This window comes from Penicillium bovifimosum, assembly GCF_028826915.1.
Source record: "Penicillium bovifimosum strain IBT 22155 chromosome Unknown utg000005l_segment0_segment0, whole genome shotgun sequence".
NCBI lineage: Eukaryota > Fungi > Ascomycota > Eurotiomycetes > Eurotiales > Aspergillaceae > Penicillium > Penicillium bovifimosum.
The window spans coordinates 4,033,804-4,049,918 of NW_026622714.1; the positions used below are offsets into that span (position 1 = coordinate 4,033,804).

At 50.4% G+C, this 16,115-nt stretch overlaps 8 protein-coding genes across 8 annotated transcripts; 7 read left to right on the forward strand and 1 right to left on the reverse strand.

Annotated features, from left to right (window-relative positions):
• Window positions 1-368: 368 nt before the first annotated feature.
• N7515_006721 (MDR family MFS transporter) lies at window positions 369-2,230 on the forward strand (the record flags this gene model as incomplete). The annotated part of the gene is made up of 4 exons (XM_056667465.1): window positions 369-581; window positions 632-1,011; window positions 1,239-1,497; window positions 1,547-2,230. 4 exons carry the CDS (start codon window positions 369-371, stop codon window positions 2,228-2,230), a joined length of 1,536 nt encoding a protein of 511 aa, XP_056521061.1.
• Window positions 2,231-2,447: 217 nt separating this feature from the next.
• Window positions 2,448-3,940, forward strand: N7515_006722 (FAD/NAD(P)-binding domain-containing protein; the record flags this gene model as incomplete). The annotated part of the gene is made up of 4 exons (XM_056667466.1): window positions 2,448-2,586; window positions 2,644-3,233; window positions 3,283-3,645; window positions 3,716-3,940. The coding sequence occupies 4 exons, from the start codon at window positions 2,448-2,450 to the stop codon at window positions 3,938-3,940; spliced, it is 1,317 nt and encodes a 438-aa protein (XP_056521062.1).
• Window positions 3,941-4,446: 506 nt separating this feature from the next.
• On the forward strand, window positions 4,447-5,544 carry N7515_006723 (aromatic prenyltransferase; the record flags this gene model as incomplete). Its single annotated transcript, XM_056667467.1, has 1 exon — window positions 4,447-5,544. The coding sequence occupies one exon, from the start codon at window positions 4,447-4,449 to the stop codon at window positions 5,542-5,544; it is 1,098 nt and encodes a 365-aa protein (XP_056521063.1).
• Window positions 5,545-6,048: 504 nt separating this feature from the next.
• On the forward strand, window positions 6,049-6,849 carry N7515_006724 (uncharacterized protein; the record flags this gene model as incomplete). Its single annotated transcript, XM_056667468.1, has 1 exon — window positions 6,049-6,849. One exon carries the CDS (start codon window positions 6,049-6,051, stop codon window positions 6,847-6,849), a length of 801 nt encoding a protein of 266 aa, XP_056521064.1.
• Window positions 6,850-8,747: 1,898 nt separating this feature from the next.
• Window positions 8,748-10,890, forward strand: N7515_006725 (flavin monoamine oxidase family protein; the record flags this gene model as incomplete). Its single annotated transcript, XM_056667469.1, has 5 exons — window positions 8,748-9,263; window positions 9,318-9,505; window positions 9,573-9,716; window positions 9,778-9,822; window positions 9,888-10,890. The coding sequence occupies 5 exons, from the start codon at window positions 8,748-8,750 to the stop codon at window positions 10,888-10,890; spliced, it is 1,896 nt and encodes a 631-aa protein (XP_056521065.1).
• Window positions 10,891-11,639: 749 nt separating this feature from the next.
• On the forward strand, window positions 11,640-12,452 carry N7515_006726 (SDR family NAD(P)-dependent oxidoreductase; the record flags this gene model as incomplete). Its single annotated transcript, XM_056667470.1, has 1 exon — window positions 11,640-12,452. The coding sequence occupies one exon, from the start codon at window positions 11,640-11,642 to the stop codon at window positions 12,450-12,452; it is 813 nt and encodes a 270-aa protein (XP_056521066.1).
• A 124-nt stretch (window positions 12,453-12,576) lies between these two features.
• Window positions 12,577-13,847, reverse strand: N7515_006727 (NmrA/HSCARG family protein; the record flags this gene model as incomplete). Its single annotated transcript, XM_056667471.1, has 5 exons — window positions 12,577-12,836; window positions 12,896-13,237; window positions 13,303-13,459; window positions 13,525-13,742; window positions 13,805-13,847. 5 exons carry the CDS (start codon window positions 13,845-13,847, stop codon window positions 12,577-12,579), a joined length of 1,020 nt encoding a protein of 339 aa, XP_056521067.1.
• A 418-nt stretch (window positions 13,848-14,265) lies between these two features.
• N7515_006728 (uncharacterized protein) lies at window positions 14,266-15,614 on the forward strand (the record flags this gene model as incomplete). The annotated part of the gene is made up of 2 exons (XM_056667472.1): window positions 14,266-15,419; window positions 15,476-15,614. 2 exons carry the CDS (start codon window positions 14,266-14,268, stop codon window positions 15,612-15,614), a joined length of 1,293 nt encoding a protein of 430 aa, XP_056521068.1.
• Window positions 15,615-16,115: the final 501 nt, after the last annotated feature.

Sequence of the window (16,115 nt, forward strand, 5' to 3'; positions counted from 1 at the left end):
TTGACTCGACGAAGATGACTTGCATGTAGGGTTTGTAGAAGTCACATGTTTGATAGCTCTCTCTCCTTTCCTTTTCTTCCTCCTCTCCTTGTGCGAGACAAGTTAATTGGCAGGCCAGAGACAGAAATGCCGTTAGGTATGTTGTCATATTGTATACAAAATCACTATGTACATCATCAACCTCATTTTATGCACTTGCATGAGACTTACATGCATACATTCCTTACACCCCCCCCCCCTTGCCCGCCGAATGATTCACATACATACTGAGGACATGCCGGACGATCCAGATCTATTCTCCGGAAATTATTGATATATAGATTTCCCCTTGCATTTCTTGCCCTGTGAGTGCTCAACATCCGCGGTAGATGGACTACAAAGCTGGAACAAGTCTGGTCATGGACGCCTTCAACGAAAACTACCAGAAGATGAACGACAAAACACCCGACGCCCAACTCGAACATGCGACAACAAACACCCCGGGAAGTCCAACAGAAGATGAAAAGCGCTTCCAGATCGCTCCATGGAAGTTGGGACTCTTGATGCTCGGTAATGCCCTCGCGGTTTTCTGTGTGGCTCTGGTATGCGCCTCTATATCTTCTTCGAGAGACACTCTTCCTAATGCCAACAGGACAATACAATCATCTCCAATGCTATCCCAGAAATCACACGGAACTTCGATTCGCTTCAGGATCTTGGATGGTACTCAAGCATCTACTTCTTCACCAACTGTTCAGTCGTCCTACTCTTCGGCAAGATCTACACGTATTACTCGATGAAATGGACATTCATCGTGGCACTCGGGTTTTTTGAAGTCGGGTCAGTGATTTGCGGTGCCGCGCCCTCCTCAGTCGCCCTCATCGTGGGTAGAGCCATTGCTGGACTAGGTGCTGGAGGAGTCTTGCCTGGTGCTATATTGATAATCAGCGAGAGCGTGCCGCTCCAGCGACGCCCGCTTTTTACTGGCATCCTCGGGGGCATGGGCGGTATTGCATCGGTTGTTGGGCCTTTGTACGTCAAGCACCATTCCAACACGTTGAACGTCACTAATCAAACTGGTTTTAGAATCGGCGGTGCCTTTACGGAGCATCTTACTTGGCGATGGTGTTTTTATATCAATCTACCACTGGGCGCGGTCACGGCTGTCATCATTCTATGTTTCTTCATTACCCCCCAGATGGCCCCCCTGAGAGGTACCAAAGTCGATGGAATAAGATACGTGGACTCGATATCCCCAGCCTGCTCATTTTCTTCCCGGCCATCTTTTGTCTGCTTCTGGGACTTCAGTGGGGCGGAGCCAAGTACAATTGGGGTAACGCGCGCATTATTGTCCTATTCGTTGTTTTCGGCCTGGCGACGGCATCTTGGATAGCTATTCAGTTTTACAAGAAAGAGCAAGCTTCGGTCCCTCCGCGCATAATCGGCAACCGGAATGTTTGGAGCTCTGCTTGGTATATGGTGTGCATCATGGGATCCTTCATTGTAGTCCTCTACTATGTAAGTCCCATGCAATTCTCACTTGAGGACATTGCGCTGACATGCACAGTTCCCTATATGGTTCCAAGCCGTCAAGGGCGCCTCGCCCATGAAGTCAGGCATCATGATTTTACCAATCATCGTTGGACTCATTGTCTGTATGACATTGGGCTCGATATTCGTGAGTGTTATCGGATACTACCATCCGATCATGGTAGCCGGCATGATCGTTTCAACTGTTGGCGCAGGCCTGTGCACTACACTTGAAGTAGAATCCGGCTCCGGCAAATGGATTGGATATCAGGCTATGTGTGGCCTGGGGCTTGGATTGGGATTCCAGTTACCATTCATTGCCGTGCAAACCGCGCTGCCGAGATCTGACATTCCTGTGGCTACGGCTGTCATCACTTTCGCCCAGAATCTGAGCTCGGCGGTGATAGTCGCCATTGGACAGACAGTTTTCCAAAATCGACTGCTTGTTCATGTCGCCCAGTTTGCTCCGACGGTAGATCCGAATGCTGTTGTTCATTCCGGCGCGGCGGGTTTGGACAAACTGTTTCCCTCCAATGTTTTGCCCCAGATCGTCCGTGCGTACAATGCCGCTGTTACAGAGACATTCTATGTAGCAACAGCAATTGCTGCACTGTCGATCTTTGGCTTGATCAGACTGGAACAGTTGTCGGTGAGGAAGAATGGCGGGGATGAGAATGTGGCGGACGCCCTCTCTGAGAACAGCAAGCAAGGGTCTGTGTAGGGGATGCAGCTTGTGCACTTGGCGCGTTAGATATGCTATGTAGGTTGGAGTGCGTGTAATCCTGCTGAAGATGGCATTAAATAGTAATAGGATATTTACTTCATCCCCTCAAATACAATTTGGGCTACAACCGGTGTTTTCGTGATTCTCTACCTGGAAGTCCTTGTTTCTCTTTTCTTCCTCAGCTATCGCGTACCTTACCTCCCCCAAACTCGCTATGGCTACAATAAAAGAAGATGGTATACATGTAATCGTTGTTGGCTTGGGGATTGCTGGTTTAGCCACGGCCATCGAGTGCCGGGAGAAAGGCTACTCGGTCACAGCATATGAAAAGACAGACATCCTGAAGCCTGTTGGTAAAGGGGGCCCTCTTCATCGGTGCATCTCTTGGCCCTACTAACTATCTTCTCTAGGTGACTGCGTTGGAATCGGAAGTAACGGATCACGAATCATCGGACGCTGGGGCAATGGCACCGTTCGCGACGAACTCAGTCCGTGGCGTAACACCGCCAAAGTAATCAATATATACAACGGTCAAGGCAGGAAAATTCTACAACAAGATCTGTCAGAAGTGTGTAAAGAGATCAACTATCTGATCCCTCGCGCTCAGCTGCTCCAGACCATGTACAACCATGCACAGCGGATTGGCGTCAAGCTATATCTCGGCCAGGACGTGACCGACACCTGGGAGACAGATACTCAGGCTGGCGTGGTAGTTGATAATGAGCGGATATCAGCGGATTGTGTCATCTGCTGTGATGGTGTACACAGTAAGCGACGTCTCGCCATCACTGGAGAGAATCTGGCCACCCGACCATCTGGGTATGCGGCGTTTCGTGCTCTGATTGACGGTGAGAAGATAGCGGCAGACCCTGAGGCGCGCTGGATTATTGAGACCAGCGAAGCCGAAGATCGATTTGACGTGTTCTTTGTGAATGGAGCGCAGATAGCCCTGCAAACCTCAAATCGTGGCAAGGAAGTCACTTGGTTCTGTATCCACACCGTGCGTATGACGCTGTCACTTGTGGTTCTGCGCTGATCAAATATGTTAGGACACTCGTCCATTGCTAGACTCCTGGACTTCACCATCCAATCCACAGGAAGTGACTGATCTCATGAAAAAGTGGGCGGTTGGAGATCGTTTATTGTCGGTGATCCGTCACACGCCCGAAAACAAGTTCATCAACTATCCACTCTTCGAGCGTGAGCCCTTACCGACTTGGACCTCCCATGGAGGTCGAATTATCTTAGCTGGTGATGCTGCACATCCACTTTCGCCTGCAGCTGGCCAAGGTGCCTCACAGGGAATCGAGGATGCGGCGGTGATTGCCGTTTGTTTGCGACTCGCTGGCAAAAGCCAAGTTCCACTGGCATTGCGAGTGGCAGAGAAGATCCGGTATAACATCCAGTTCGTAGTGATTTGTTGTGCTGTCTCTGGCTAATCCAGATTATTGTTATAGATATCCACGCGCTGTTGCTATTCAGCTCATGAGCGATCAAAACAACGAGGCCTGGCGCCAGCGGGACTGGGATGCCTTCGAAGAAGACGAGACAAAGATAGCTACTGTGCCCCTTGAGGAATGGGTCTATGGTCATGATGCTGAGGCACATGCCCGCAGTGAGTTTTCGGGACTTGCGGAGGAAATCCGTAAGGTTCCTATGCCCATAGGGCGTGCACCTGAAGTGGGACTCACAGCAGCAGCAAGATGAGGATAACTGGATATGTTGAGATACAGCTTGCTAGGTAAAACAGACAGGAGGCTTTAGGTTGTGAGAGGTGCAAATGGAAGTGAAGATAAGGGGGCTAACTTTGGTATATTTGCAACTATCGATTGCTAATATATTCCCAACCACTCCGTAGGTTTTGATAGACTAGCCCTTACCGGATAGGCAGGAGGAAGCTTTTCGCCTTAGCTACTAGATATTGGCGTACTCAGGACAGCCAGTAGTCAATATCAGAATTCTGAGGTCACCCCAGCTCAGGATTCATACACAATAGCAAGATGTACAATAGCAGGGGAAAGATAACTTGATCAGAAGCCTAGGTTAATGCGCATAGGAATTGACCTATTCTAGTGTCTAGGCTGCAGGTTATAAATAGACCGCTCTGAACAGTGCCTTTCACCTCGAATTCAATCTTATTTATGCCACTTGTCTGACTGATATTCTTCCCATCACCACAATTACCACCTATTTACTGGCAAAGCACAAAAACAATGTCAGTCCAAGGCCCATACCGATCATTAAGTCGATATTTGACATTTTCAGACCGCAATCAGTCCCAATGGTGGCACAACAAAGCTCCAATCCTGGAGCACATGTTGCAGTTCTGCTCCTATAATGAGGCGCAACAGTACCAGTATCTCATATTCTTCTATGCCCTCGTCACACCCGCCCTGGGCGAGTTCGTTGACCCAAAGATTGGCGCCGAGGGAAACACCCTGCTTTCCGGGGCAGGAAAGCTAGAATTGAGCTTGACATTCACTGTGGAAGAGTCGTCAGTGAGACTCGCATTTGAGCCTACTGGTTTTTTGGCTGGCACCCAGCAGGACCCGTTCAATTGCCATGCTATTCGAAAATTGCTCAATACACTGCAAATCGCCGAGGGCGTCCAGCTCAATTCGGATATCTTCAACACATTGGCTGAAGCTCTGATGATTTCCCAACAGGAACAGGTAGTCCTGCAAACATCTAAGCAGTCCGAGGTCCAGGGTCTTTTCTACAAGACTCAGAACATTCTCGCTCTCAATCTTCGTGGCGGTGACGTGCTCCCAGACCTCTACGTCTACCCACAGCTCAAGTCCATCGCCACGGACACGCCGGTGCAGGAGATGTTAGTGGGCACTCTGCACAAGCTCGACACGCAAGGGCGCTTCTCGAGGGGCCTGGAACTTGTGGAGAAATATCTGCAGTCGACGGCAGCCACCACCTCACCGATGTTCCTATCCTATGATCTGCTGCCTCGAGCGCAAGCCACTGGCCGTCTCTTTTTGTCCGAAACCCAGATGACCTGGGATCAAATCTGTGATCTGTGGACGCTAGGGGGAGCTGTGTCAAGTCCTGATGGGCTCAAAGCTCTGAAGGTACTTTGGGACATTCTCTCTCTCACGCCTGGAATGCGCGGCCCGGCTGACTTCCCGCTACTTTTCGGGATGGAGTTGCTCGAGTCTCCACCTTTCATTCGCCCGCAGATTGGGTTCCCCATGACAGGCAAGAGCGAGGTGGAGATTGCTGAGGCTGCTGTGCAATTCTTCACTTGGCTTGGCTTGACGAAGCATGCTTCGGGTTACATGGCTTCGCTGAAAGCGTACTAGTAAGGACTCTCCACTCTCACGGCAGGTTAACTGCGCTAATCCCATCAAGCCCTGATCTAGATCTCCACAAGCCGCTAGGAAAGCAGGCATGGTTGGGACTATCCTATTCGGCGGAAGGGCCCAGTTTCACTATATTCCAATATTAGTTAGTATTAGTAGTAGTATTGCAAATAATTGTGGAGAATGAAAGCTTGGCTTTGTCCCCCTTGCTTTTCCCTGAAGAAGTTATGCACAGACCAGCTGCATATGTCTTCGCATGTCTCATGCTAGCCCGCTGTTGGTTGCTCACACTGCATCAACTGCAGACTTCATGCTTGCCGCATACATGCTTCTCATGCAGCCGCCACCTATGGCAGTCCCCAGTACTCAGCGCCACCCGATCTGGCACGATCAAATCGAGAGATCCCGGCCACTAGCGTAAATTCACCATTTAACTTAGTAGTCACAACATCCTTTCCGCGACAAATCTAGTCCAGAATACCTTGATTTCCTCAATCACCCACAATGGCTCCCCCTACGTCCAGATACATTGACCGACTGAGCGACAAGCGCGTGCTGATTATCGGCGGCAGCTCAGGCATCGGTTATGCCGTCGCCGAAGGCGCCCTCGAACACGACGCCATTGTGACAATCGCCGGCTCGAACCCCTCAAAGCTCAAGCGGGCAATGGCCAGTCTCCAAACGTCGTATCCCACCCAAACAGCCAACAATCGGTTACGTTCTATGTGCTGTAACCTGTCCGATACGTCCATGCTGGACACCAACCTAGTGCAGCTCCTCAAACTGGCCGCCGACGACGGCAAAATCAACCACGTCGTCTACACGGCAGCTGAGATGACTCAGCCACCGTTACTGGCAGACCTGACGGCCGAGGTCGTCCAGAAATTTGGCATGATCCGTTTTGTGGCGCCGCTGATTCTGGCGAAACACCTTCCCGTATACATGGATCGTAAAAAGGAAAACTCGCTGACCTTGACGAGTGGGGCGCACACTCATAAGCCTGACCCTGGCTGGACTGTGGTTACGGGGTACTGTGGAGCTGTTGAGGCTGCGATGAAGGGGCTGGCTGTTGATCTTAAGCCGCTGCGGGTTAATGTCGTCTCTCCCGGGGCGGTGTTGACGACTGTTGTGCGTGACATCTTGGGTGATGCGTTCGAGGAGGGTATCAAAGCTGCTGCGGAAAAATCAACTGTGGGAGCTGTGGGAAATCCAGAGGAAGTGGCTCAGGCTTATTTGTATCTGATGAAGGATTCGTATGTTTCCGGGACGGTGCTAGAGTCGAATGGAGGTATGATGCTTATGTAGGTTACCAAGTTGATTTGGCGTTCAGATGAAAAGGTGCTTCATTCCATTTCATTTCCCTGGCCCGTCATTCCGTATGATGAATCTTAGAAAATAAGCAAGCCAATGGCAGCTACACTGATCTGTCATGGATGATGAACCTTAACCAAGCTGCTAATATTGAAAAGATTCGGTCTGCACACCGCCTCTCGCACGCTATCTGGATCACGTGCGATCACTCATGTTCTGAAAGCCTCAGGGTTCAGGCCAAACAAAATTTGAGTTTAACTAAACCACGGAGCGAACGTATCAGATCTTGGCGACCGGCTTCAGCGCCTTCTCATCTCACCTCCCTTTTACGTGCTGTCAAGGATAGTGACAACCTGGTCCGTAGCCAGTTTGCAAAACATCCATGCATTCTGAATTGCCGACAAGTGACTGCACTATGCTGTTGCCCCACTCGAAGGACGAGCTGCGAGCAAAGTAGAAGAAGGCCAGCACGGCAAGCGAGGACTAATAGTTCGCACCGAGCGGGACACACAGCTGCTTCTCTCAAGGAATCCGGTCCAGCCTGCTCGCTACATCATCGTATTCCATCAGCTCAAACCCAGCCTCCTCGGTGGCCGCAATAGCTTCTGCAGCTGAGTACACGTGGGCAAACACCGCCTCCTCGCTGGATGCTGAAGCGTACCTGTGGATGCGCCGGGGTTCTTGTCGTCATAATTGTCCGTCATCACGACCTCGTACAGTCCAAAGGTCGCGTCGGGCTTGGGGATCTGGAACACCTCCCGCTAGCCATCGACAAGGCTTGGTGAGTAACATTTCGCTTCGATGACATAGCCAACGTCGAAGGTGTTGTGTTCAGATGAGGTATGTGCAAGGAAATATCGTGACACAGTTCACCTGGTAGCCCAGTCCGGCTTCCCGGGTGAACTGAAGGTCCTGATGAATTTGATATTGATCGGTGAACCGGCTATCGCTCGTGGCGGGTCCGCCAATGCCACGGTCGACATCTATCACTTCTTGGCCTTCTTGGATATTGACCCGATGGGCGAGATATTCTCATGGTGAACCATGAATGCCCAATAGGTTCGGTGTGTGATAACCGGCAGAGGTGGCATATATTCGGTCAATTCATTGGAACACATCAGTGATCAAATTGTATTACCTGAAATAGATCAGCATATTGTTCTGGGCTCATGCGGAGTGGTGGAACTCACTGCAGACCCAGCACTGCGTGCCCCTCTTTTCTGCTCTGCGATGGTAATAATTGAAAACTTGCTTACCACCGGGAAACCTGAGAAATGCCTCAATGTTATTCGCAAGATCTTTCTGATCGGTCTGCGTATATTCGGGCTTCCAGAACTTGAAGTAACCTTGCCCATTTTGGTTACAGTGAGAAACTGAAGAATCAGTGATGAAGATTTGTTGAGACCCGAAGAAGCGATATTCTGGAATGAACGGACTCGAAATGCCGGAAAATAAGTACAGTCATGTATCTGCAACCCAAAAGCCACTCTCTAGGAGCATTCTTCGACAAACATCTTCTCACTTCACTCAGCACTTGGATTCCCCCTTGCGAATCAACAAATTCCACTCCTGAAAAAAATATTATTCGATAAGTATGGACTCCCAATATGGATATAATGTCAATAATCTGATAGGACGTATGTATATCGGGGAACCCAAGCTCGCTGACAATCGGGTCCTTCAGCTAAGCCATGCTTTCGCCTTAATTCACAAGGGGGATCATCCTCCGAATCGGTGGCATTGAGCTGTTCCGCATCGATGCCATGCATGTAACCACAGGATGATGCAATTCGTCCCTTGCTATGCTGTACAAGATGTGAACTACTATCATGGAACACTTTCTTCCGACAACCGAAACCCGCCTGTCAAAGTGTGAGAAAAACATCCGGATCATGACGAACGACGAAAAGGGAGGCTGGTTTTCTGTGGCTTTCCGTCGCCGTCTCTCCAAGTGTACTTTGGGCGTTGATTCGCTTTCAACAATACATTTCCCATCGAAGATTTTCCAAAAATGGGAGATCAGTCTTCCGCCCAACTTGTCGCGATTGTCTCTTCGTGCCAGATGGTTAAATCATGTGCAAGCACAGGCGTCCGATAACGTTGTGAGAGCTGAATGGACTCAAATAGAGGCGCCTAAGAAATGCTTAGCCAATCCCTGCAACGCAGGAGGTCAAAACCATCGGGGTGGCTCTGTAGTATGTGGCGATGCTCTTCCACTTCGAATCTGTATCATTGGAGCTGGAGTCTCCGGTCTATACCTGGCCATGATCCTAGATGACCTAGGCATTCCTGGATTGAGTTACGATATCTTGGAGTCTCGAGACCGCATTGGTGGCCGTGTTTATACTCACCATTTTGGTGACAGGAGAGGAAGCTACTACGATGTCGGGGCGATGAGGTTTCCCAACGTGAGCCAACAAACCCCCATAACTCATAAGTTTGGACGCTGAGAGAGTGAAAAGATTCCCCCATTAGCGCGCACATTTGACCTATTCTCCCGTTGTGATGCTACCCTCGTGTCTTATACGTATGACAGCCCCGAATGTCCTCGGTTTTACAACGGACTCACGTTGCAGTCGAATAATATCCCCGAAACCGGCCAGAATTGCTTTCTGCTTGGTGCTTCGCAAGGAGGCATTGTATCTGATGAGTACGTCCATACGAGTTTGTTGTCCCGTCTTCATAATAGTCGGAGTTAACGAATATTCATCGCATAGAGTTGCCTCCCAAAATCCGAATGCTATTCTCCAAAGAGCCTTTGAACCCTTTATCGCTCGGTTGGCGAAGGATTTCTCCGCTGGATTCGAACATCTTATGAAGTTTGACAATCTAACGATGCGGGAGTATCTAACCCAGGAGATGTAGGTTCATATGATGGAAGCCCAAGCTCATAAAGTATCCTCTGTGACACCTCTCACCCAGGAAACTCGATCTCAGCTCCGTGTGGTACTTGGAGACCGTGTGCAGGTAAGTCGTCTACGCCCGGGAATCACTCTCTCTCGCCCTCACATCATCTGACCTCGCAATGGCAGTGCTTCAGGTCTCTATGACAGAGCATTCACGGAGGCTGTCCTTGACGCTATGGACTTCGATTACCCTACCGCAACAGGCTCCTCGCCCGAATGGTACCGTGTCGCCGGAGGGACCTCTCAGGTCATCCATACAATGGCCGCGCGACTGTCGCATCGACCTTTGCTCGAACATCGGGTGAAGTCTATTATGCAGGACCCCAACAATTGCGACTATCCAATGTCCGTCCACGTCGACGGAGAAGACAAGCCACGGCAATATTCAGCCGTGTTCTCGACCGCCACATTACCTTGCCTACGACGTATGCAATTAGGGCCCGAGATCCTCAGTGCTCAACAGCGAGCAGCTGTACAGAGCGTGCACTACGACGACTCGACCAAAATCGCCGTTCGCTTTCGAACTGCCTGGTGGAAAACCGTGTGCGGTATCAAAGGGGGTCAGGCGACGACGGATTTGCCCATACGAACCTGTGTCTACCCCTCTGATGATAGTACCGTTCTCCTATGCTCCTACACCTGGGGGCAAGATGCCCACCAGATGGGCTCGCTTCTCAACTGTGGATCTAAATCGGCACGACGGCATCTAAAGCAGTTAGTGTTGGACAACCTAGCCTCGCTCCATCAACATTGTCTCGATCGGAGCACTGGAATGGCCTGTGGGTATGAACGCACGCGCCGGCTTCTCGATCACGAGTTCGAGGATATTCATGGTCATCACTGGGGCGGAGACCCGGACAGCGCAGGAGCTTTTGCTTACTTTGGACCAGGCCAATTCCGTGCTTTCTACCCGGCATTGGTGCAGCCAGCTGCGGATGGTCGAATGTTTCTGGTGGGGGAGGCGTGCAGTACCCATCATGGATGGATAGCTGGGTCGCTCGAAAGTTCCTACCGGGCTATTCGACAATATATCTCTATCCTCCAATCTTCCGGTCTGATTGATGCTGGGAAGTTGGACAAGCTTCAGCAATCATGGGGTTTAGAAAATGTACACTCGGGGCACAGCTAGTGGAGGACAGACGGGAAGAGGAGGCGTGAATTAAGTTGTGGGATCAACAAGTTATAGCCAACCTTGGAAAATTGATAACTACCTCTTACCTTTCCCATAGGGTTAAACACAAGATCGGACGCTGCACAAGTCGCAGTGTAATTGGTTGGAAAATTCGTAGGGATAGCCTCGCCAGTTGGCTGAGGGCTTGCCAGTTGGCTGGAGAGTGGACTCGCCAGTTTGCTGACTCACTACTATTATTCCAACACAACCTACGCAACGTCCAGATTCCTCTCGATCGAAATATCAAGCATACCTGTCTAGTTTCTGCCATTCTGCCTATTTTCCATTGGTGTCTGTGGGGAAACAAAAGCAGAAGTAGACGTAGTCTCGACAGTACACGACGATACACGACGATACACGACGATGTGTGAGCTGAGAGTAGTGGAGCTGAACCCCACATGTGCACATTAGGGCATGCAGCTGAGATATTTAACGAGCTTGGAAGAATTAGCACGTAGCGGTGTAGACCTGCAGTGAACTATCGATCTAGATGCGATGCAAAATCAAAAATCAATAGTCACCTATATTCCAGCTAATAATCGAAGTGGATGCAGCTGGCTGGACACGTTTTCACCGCTCGATGAAGTTATCCGAATGGCCCAACGTGCCTTGATCTGATATTCTTCACTGGCGACCCTGTCCTTCTCCAAATATAGCCTCTGAAGCCATCACGACTATTTTCATATTCTACAATCTCATTCACCATCATGACGGGATCCTCAGCTCCAAGTGCAACCAAGTACACCGGCCAGCTCCAGGACAAGCGAGTCCTGATCGTCGGCGGCACCTCAGGAATTGGCTATGCCGTTGCCGAAGCCGCCCTCGAACACGGCGCCATAGTAACAATAGTCGGACAGCATGAGCCCAAGTTGGCCAAAGCCCTATCCCAGCTCGCTGCAAGCTATCCAACCCAAGCCCAGGGCGATCGCCTCCAGGGTCTAGCCCGAGACTTGGGTGACTCCACGAAAGCCGATAGCAGCGTGCAGGAAATATTACAACTAGCAGCTGGCCCGGGCAAACTGCATCACCTCGTCATCACTGCAGCCGACATGACAGTTCCGCCACCCTTGTCCAAGGTGACCGCCGAACGCCTCCAACGCACGACGGCTATCCGTCTGATAGCTCCGATGCTTTTCGCCAAGTATCTGCCTTCCTTCATGGATCGGACCACTGCCAGCTCCATGACACTGACTAGTGGGGCTCATGCACGCAAGCCTGATGAGGGCTGGTCTGTTATTGCGGCGCACTGTGGTGCGGTGGAGTCTTTGATGAAGGGCCTGGCTATTGATTTGCGACCTTTGCGGGTCAATGTTGTCGCCCCGGGGGCAATCATGACAGATGTGGTGAAGGACATTCTGGGACCTTTCTACGACCAGGCGATTAAGCTTGCTAAAGAGAAGTCGCTTGTTGACTCGGCGGGTGCTCCGGAACAGGTCGCTCAGGCGTACATCTACCTAATGAAGGATTCGTATGTCACCGGCTCGGTGCTGGAATCAAATGGTGGAATGCTTTTGGCTTAAATTAGCTTAAATTAGAAGTGAGAGTGTCTACTTATCCTTCACGGCTTGAATTTCATGTATCTAGCTAGTACTGGTGGTGACTATCTCTCATTTCTAGACGGTGGCCTTTCAAAATGCATCAAAACTAGACTCGTTGTGTAGCCGCTCGTCGGAACCAATTTTCAAAGCAAGCCAAACCTTTACCATTCAGTCCCCTAGCCTCCATACCAGCTGCTTTGCATTTTTTCGCGTCGGTGTCATCGCTAACATGCTCTGCGAACCACCGCCCACCGCAGAATTGCATGTAAAAGAACATCAGCTGGCATTCATCCCGAAGGTGGCTACCGTCCTGAGGAATGTCTCTCCATGATTCCATAGGCTGGTAACCAACGGGTTTGCCCGTTGCTGTAGAGCGTCAGAGAAACGACACAGCACAAGTAAGGGGGAAACATCGCATGACTTACCCTTGGTAAACGCTTTAGCCAAATCCTCATAGCGAATCATCCCACTAATGGCCTGTACAGGCCGATGATGATACTGAGTAGGATTGAGGAAAATTCCATGGACAATGTCTCCGAAATCATCCTGCAGGCTCACCCAAGGCATGCGCCCATCTCCACCATAAGGAGGGGCTGATAGAACAACTCCGTTCTTGTCATGCCCATCTTCTCCAAACCAGGGAAAGCCGCCCCAGGTCTTGCAGAAAGATTCATCCATCCAGCATTCCATGAAGGAGGCGGGAAGAAGAGGGGTAAATGTTGTGAAGTATCCTCGCTGCTGCGCGTACTCTGCTGCATAGCTTTTGCCTGTATGATAAAAGCGAATTGGTCATCAGGTGCCTTCAAAAGCTTCATGGTCTCTGTCAACTTACAGTCAAAGCCAGGAATGTGAATCCGTCCGTTGGTGGCACGGTTGACATTCGCCCCGGAACTGTACACTACGTGGGCAGTTCCTGCGGCTTGAGCTGCGTCGAGGATTGAGATAGACAGGTCGTAGGAATTGGGACTATCCAGGGCCTCTCTCTCTCCCTGGTACATAGCTCTGTATTAGCATTTGTTGAATGGTTTTCATATATCATGACTCATGTACTCACAGACTCATCTGAGTTGACGTTGATAAATGCGCCCCAGCTCTCCTGAAAGGCGGCTGTAATCTGTTCTTTGTTGAATCCGTCGGCTTTGTATAGCTCTGCTCCCAGCCCAGCCAGCTCCTGTGCTACTGGACCGGTGGGATCCCGAGTTATGACTCGGACATGGAATGCTTTGTCCTTGTGGGCCAGAAGAGATTGCACCACGGCATTGCCTTGGTTGCCTATAAAACTAAGAATCAGAGGAATCAATCACTAATTTGGCCGCGACCAATGTTCAGCCTACCTGTGCCTCCAAAGATAGTAATCGTTTTCTGTTGAATTGTCATCTTGATGTCTGGGACTTAGAAAAGAGGTTGAAGGCGACAAGATGACAGTTCTCACAAGTGGGCCGAGTCTGGCCACTTGTTCTCCGGTTAAATATTCTTTGGTCGCAGGGACTATACTAAACATGCATGCTGGATGAGGAATCTCCAGTTGTGGAGCTGATCACCCCCGCTGCATAGTGTAAGGGTTTCCATGCCAAACATGCGAGATGCGGGACCCGATGCATTCTGCAAGGTATATCTCGCAGTGGGACTGCGCCATCAAGAAAAGAACGGTGTGGCCGCTGCAAATCCCAGGAGCCCAAACGCTAGGTGAGTCTGGGCAAGTCCTTAAATTATCGCATGTAATAGCTCCAACTTCTTTCGATTTGTGCACACGAAAGCAAAGCTATACCTTCTATACCCTAATATTTATCTCAAGATGACCGTTACGACTCAAAAGCCCACCTGGGGCGAAGGAAAAGCGCCGTACACGCTATTGAACCGATTCTGTCTATTTTCCACTCCCCATGGACAAGAATGGTGGAACAAGACCGGTCGACTGCTGTCCAAGATCCTGGAAGCCGCCCACTACAGCCCGGAACGACAGTATGAGGCACTGCTCTTCTACTCGCAGGTTCTTATTCCGCGACTTGGTCCGTATCCCGCGTCATTCCGCAGTGCTATTACTCGCAGTGGACTGCCCCTGGAATTTAGCATCAACTACCAGCAGAACTCAGCCGCCAGTCATGTCGTGCGCATTGGACTCGAGCCCGTGGCTGAGGCGTCCGGTACCCCCGAAGACCCCTACAATCAGAAGCCCATTATTGAGCTACTGGAGACGCTGGATAAGCTAAGTCCGCCTGGCTTCAACTCACGGTTGTTTCATCACTTCTTGAAGGCGCACACCCTGAGTGAGCAGGAAAGCCAGGACCTCGGTGTCGAGGCAAGACCCGGAACCATCCTGACATCCCAGGCGGCGTTTGGTTTTGATCTGCAGCCAGACACTGTCTCTGTCAAGGGTTATACCTTCCCCGGGCTGAAGACGCAGGTGTCAAAGCAAGATTTCGGCAGCATCATCAACAAGTCCCTGGTGCCGCTCAAGGAGTCTCTGGGACCATTCCCTGCCTTTGACCTAGTGAACGAATACATGAAAGTAACAGACGGGTACAGCCAGTTTGCCTTCTGGTCCTTCGACTGTGCTGAAGATTCCAAAGCCCGTCTGAAGCTTTACAGTGCCCACAACAGTGTTGTTTGGTCTAAGATTGAGGAGATTTGGACTCTGGGTGGCCGGGTCAACACGCCCGTGGTGCAAAAGGGACTGAGCTACCTGCGCGAACTCTGGCTTCTGACTGGCATCAGCGAAGGTGACCGGGCATTTACTGGTGGCTTTGATGATGGGAAGGATGCCACGCCAACGCCAATGGTGTGGAACTATGAAATGAGAGTCGGCGAGTCATGGCCCTTGACCAAGTTCTACTTCCCTGTTCATGGTGAGAGCGATGAACGTATCATCCGGGGATTGGCAAAATTCTTGGTTCACATTGGCCTCGTGGATGATGGTAATAATCTGGAGCGTGTTATCCAAGATTTCTTGTATGTCACCCCATCCCTTTTTGTACATGATTGGCTCATTAACTGACTGCTACCAGCCCCAACCTGGAATTGAGTAAGACTTCCCGATTGACCTCGTGGATTTCATTCGCATACACGGAGAGGACAGGAGTGTATCTGAGTGTGTACTACCACTCCTCAGAAGACTATCCGTGGTCGGAGGAGCTGAAGGCATGAATTTCCTGTGAAGACTTATATGTAAAGGTTATGCAAACGTGAGATTTTGTGTTTTTCTTGTCATATTTATCCAGTTTTCCCTGAGGGCACAAGGATCCTCTTACTTACCAGTAGGAGTAGCATGAAAACCTCGAGTGAGCACTAAATCCAAGGGGCTTTGATATATTCTTGCCATCTCGATCGCCTAAGTTGATTCATGTAAGGAACTGTTGAGAATGAGGCTACCTACCATTGATACCTAAAGACAGGACCCGGAGTTTGAATAAAAGAGCGTCTTACAGTTCACCCGTGGACGCCCCTTCGACTCCGTCTTGGCGCCTCTACGCCGCTGTATAAGCGCCTCCCTCTTTAGTGTCTAAGAGGAAGCCGCGACCGCGAGTTGCCCAGCATGTGAAATTCCTCAGTTTGTGAACCAATCTTGAAAAATGATACCTTTTGACATATAGTTAAAAGCCAGAATCAGACCAGACGCAGCACATGTCATGGTGGGATTATTGGGGC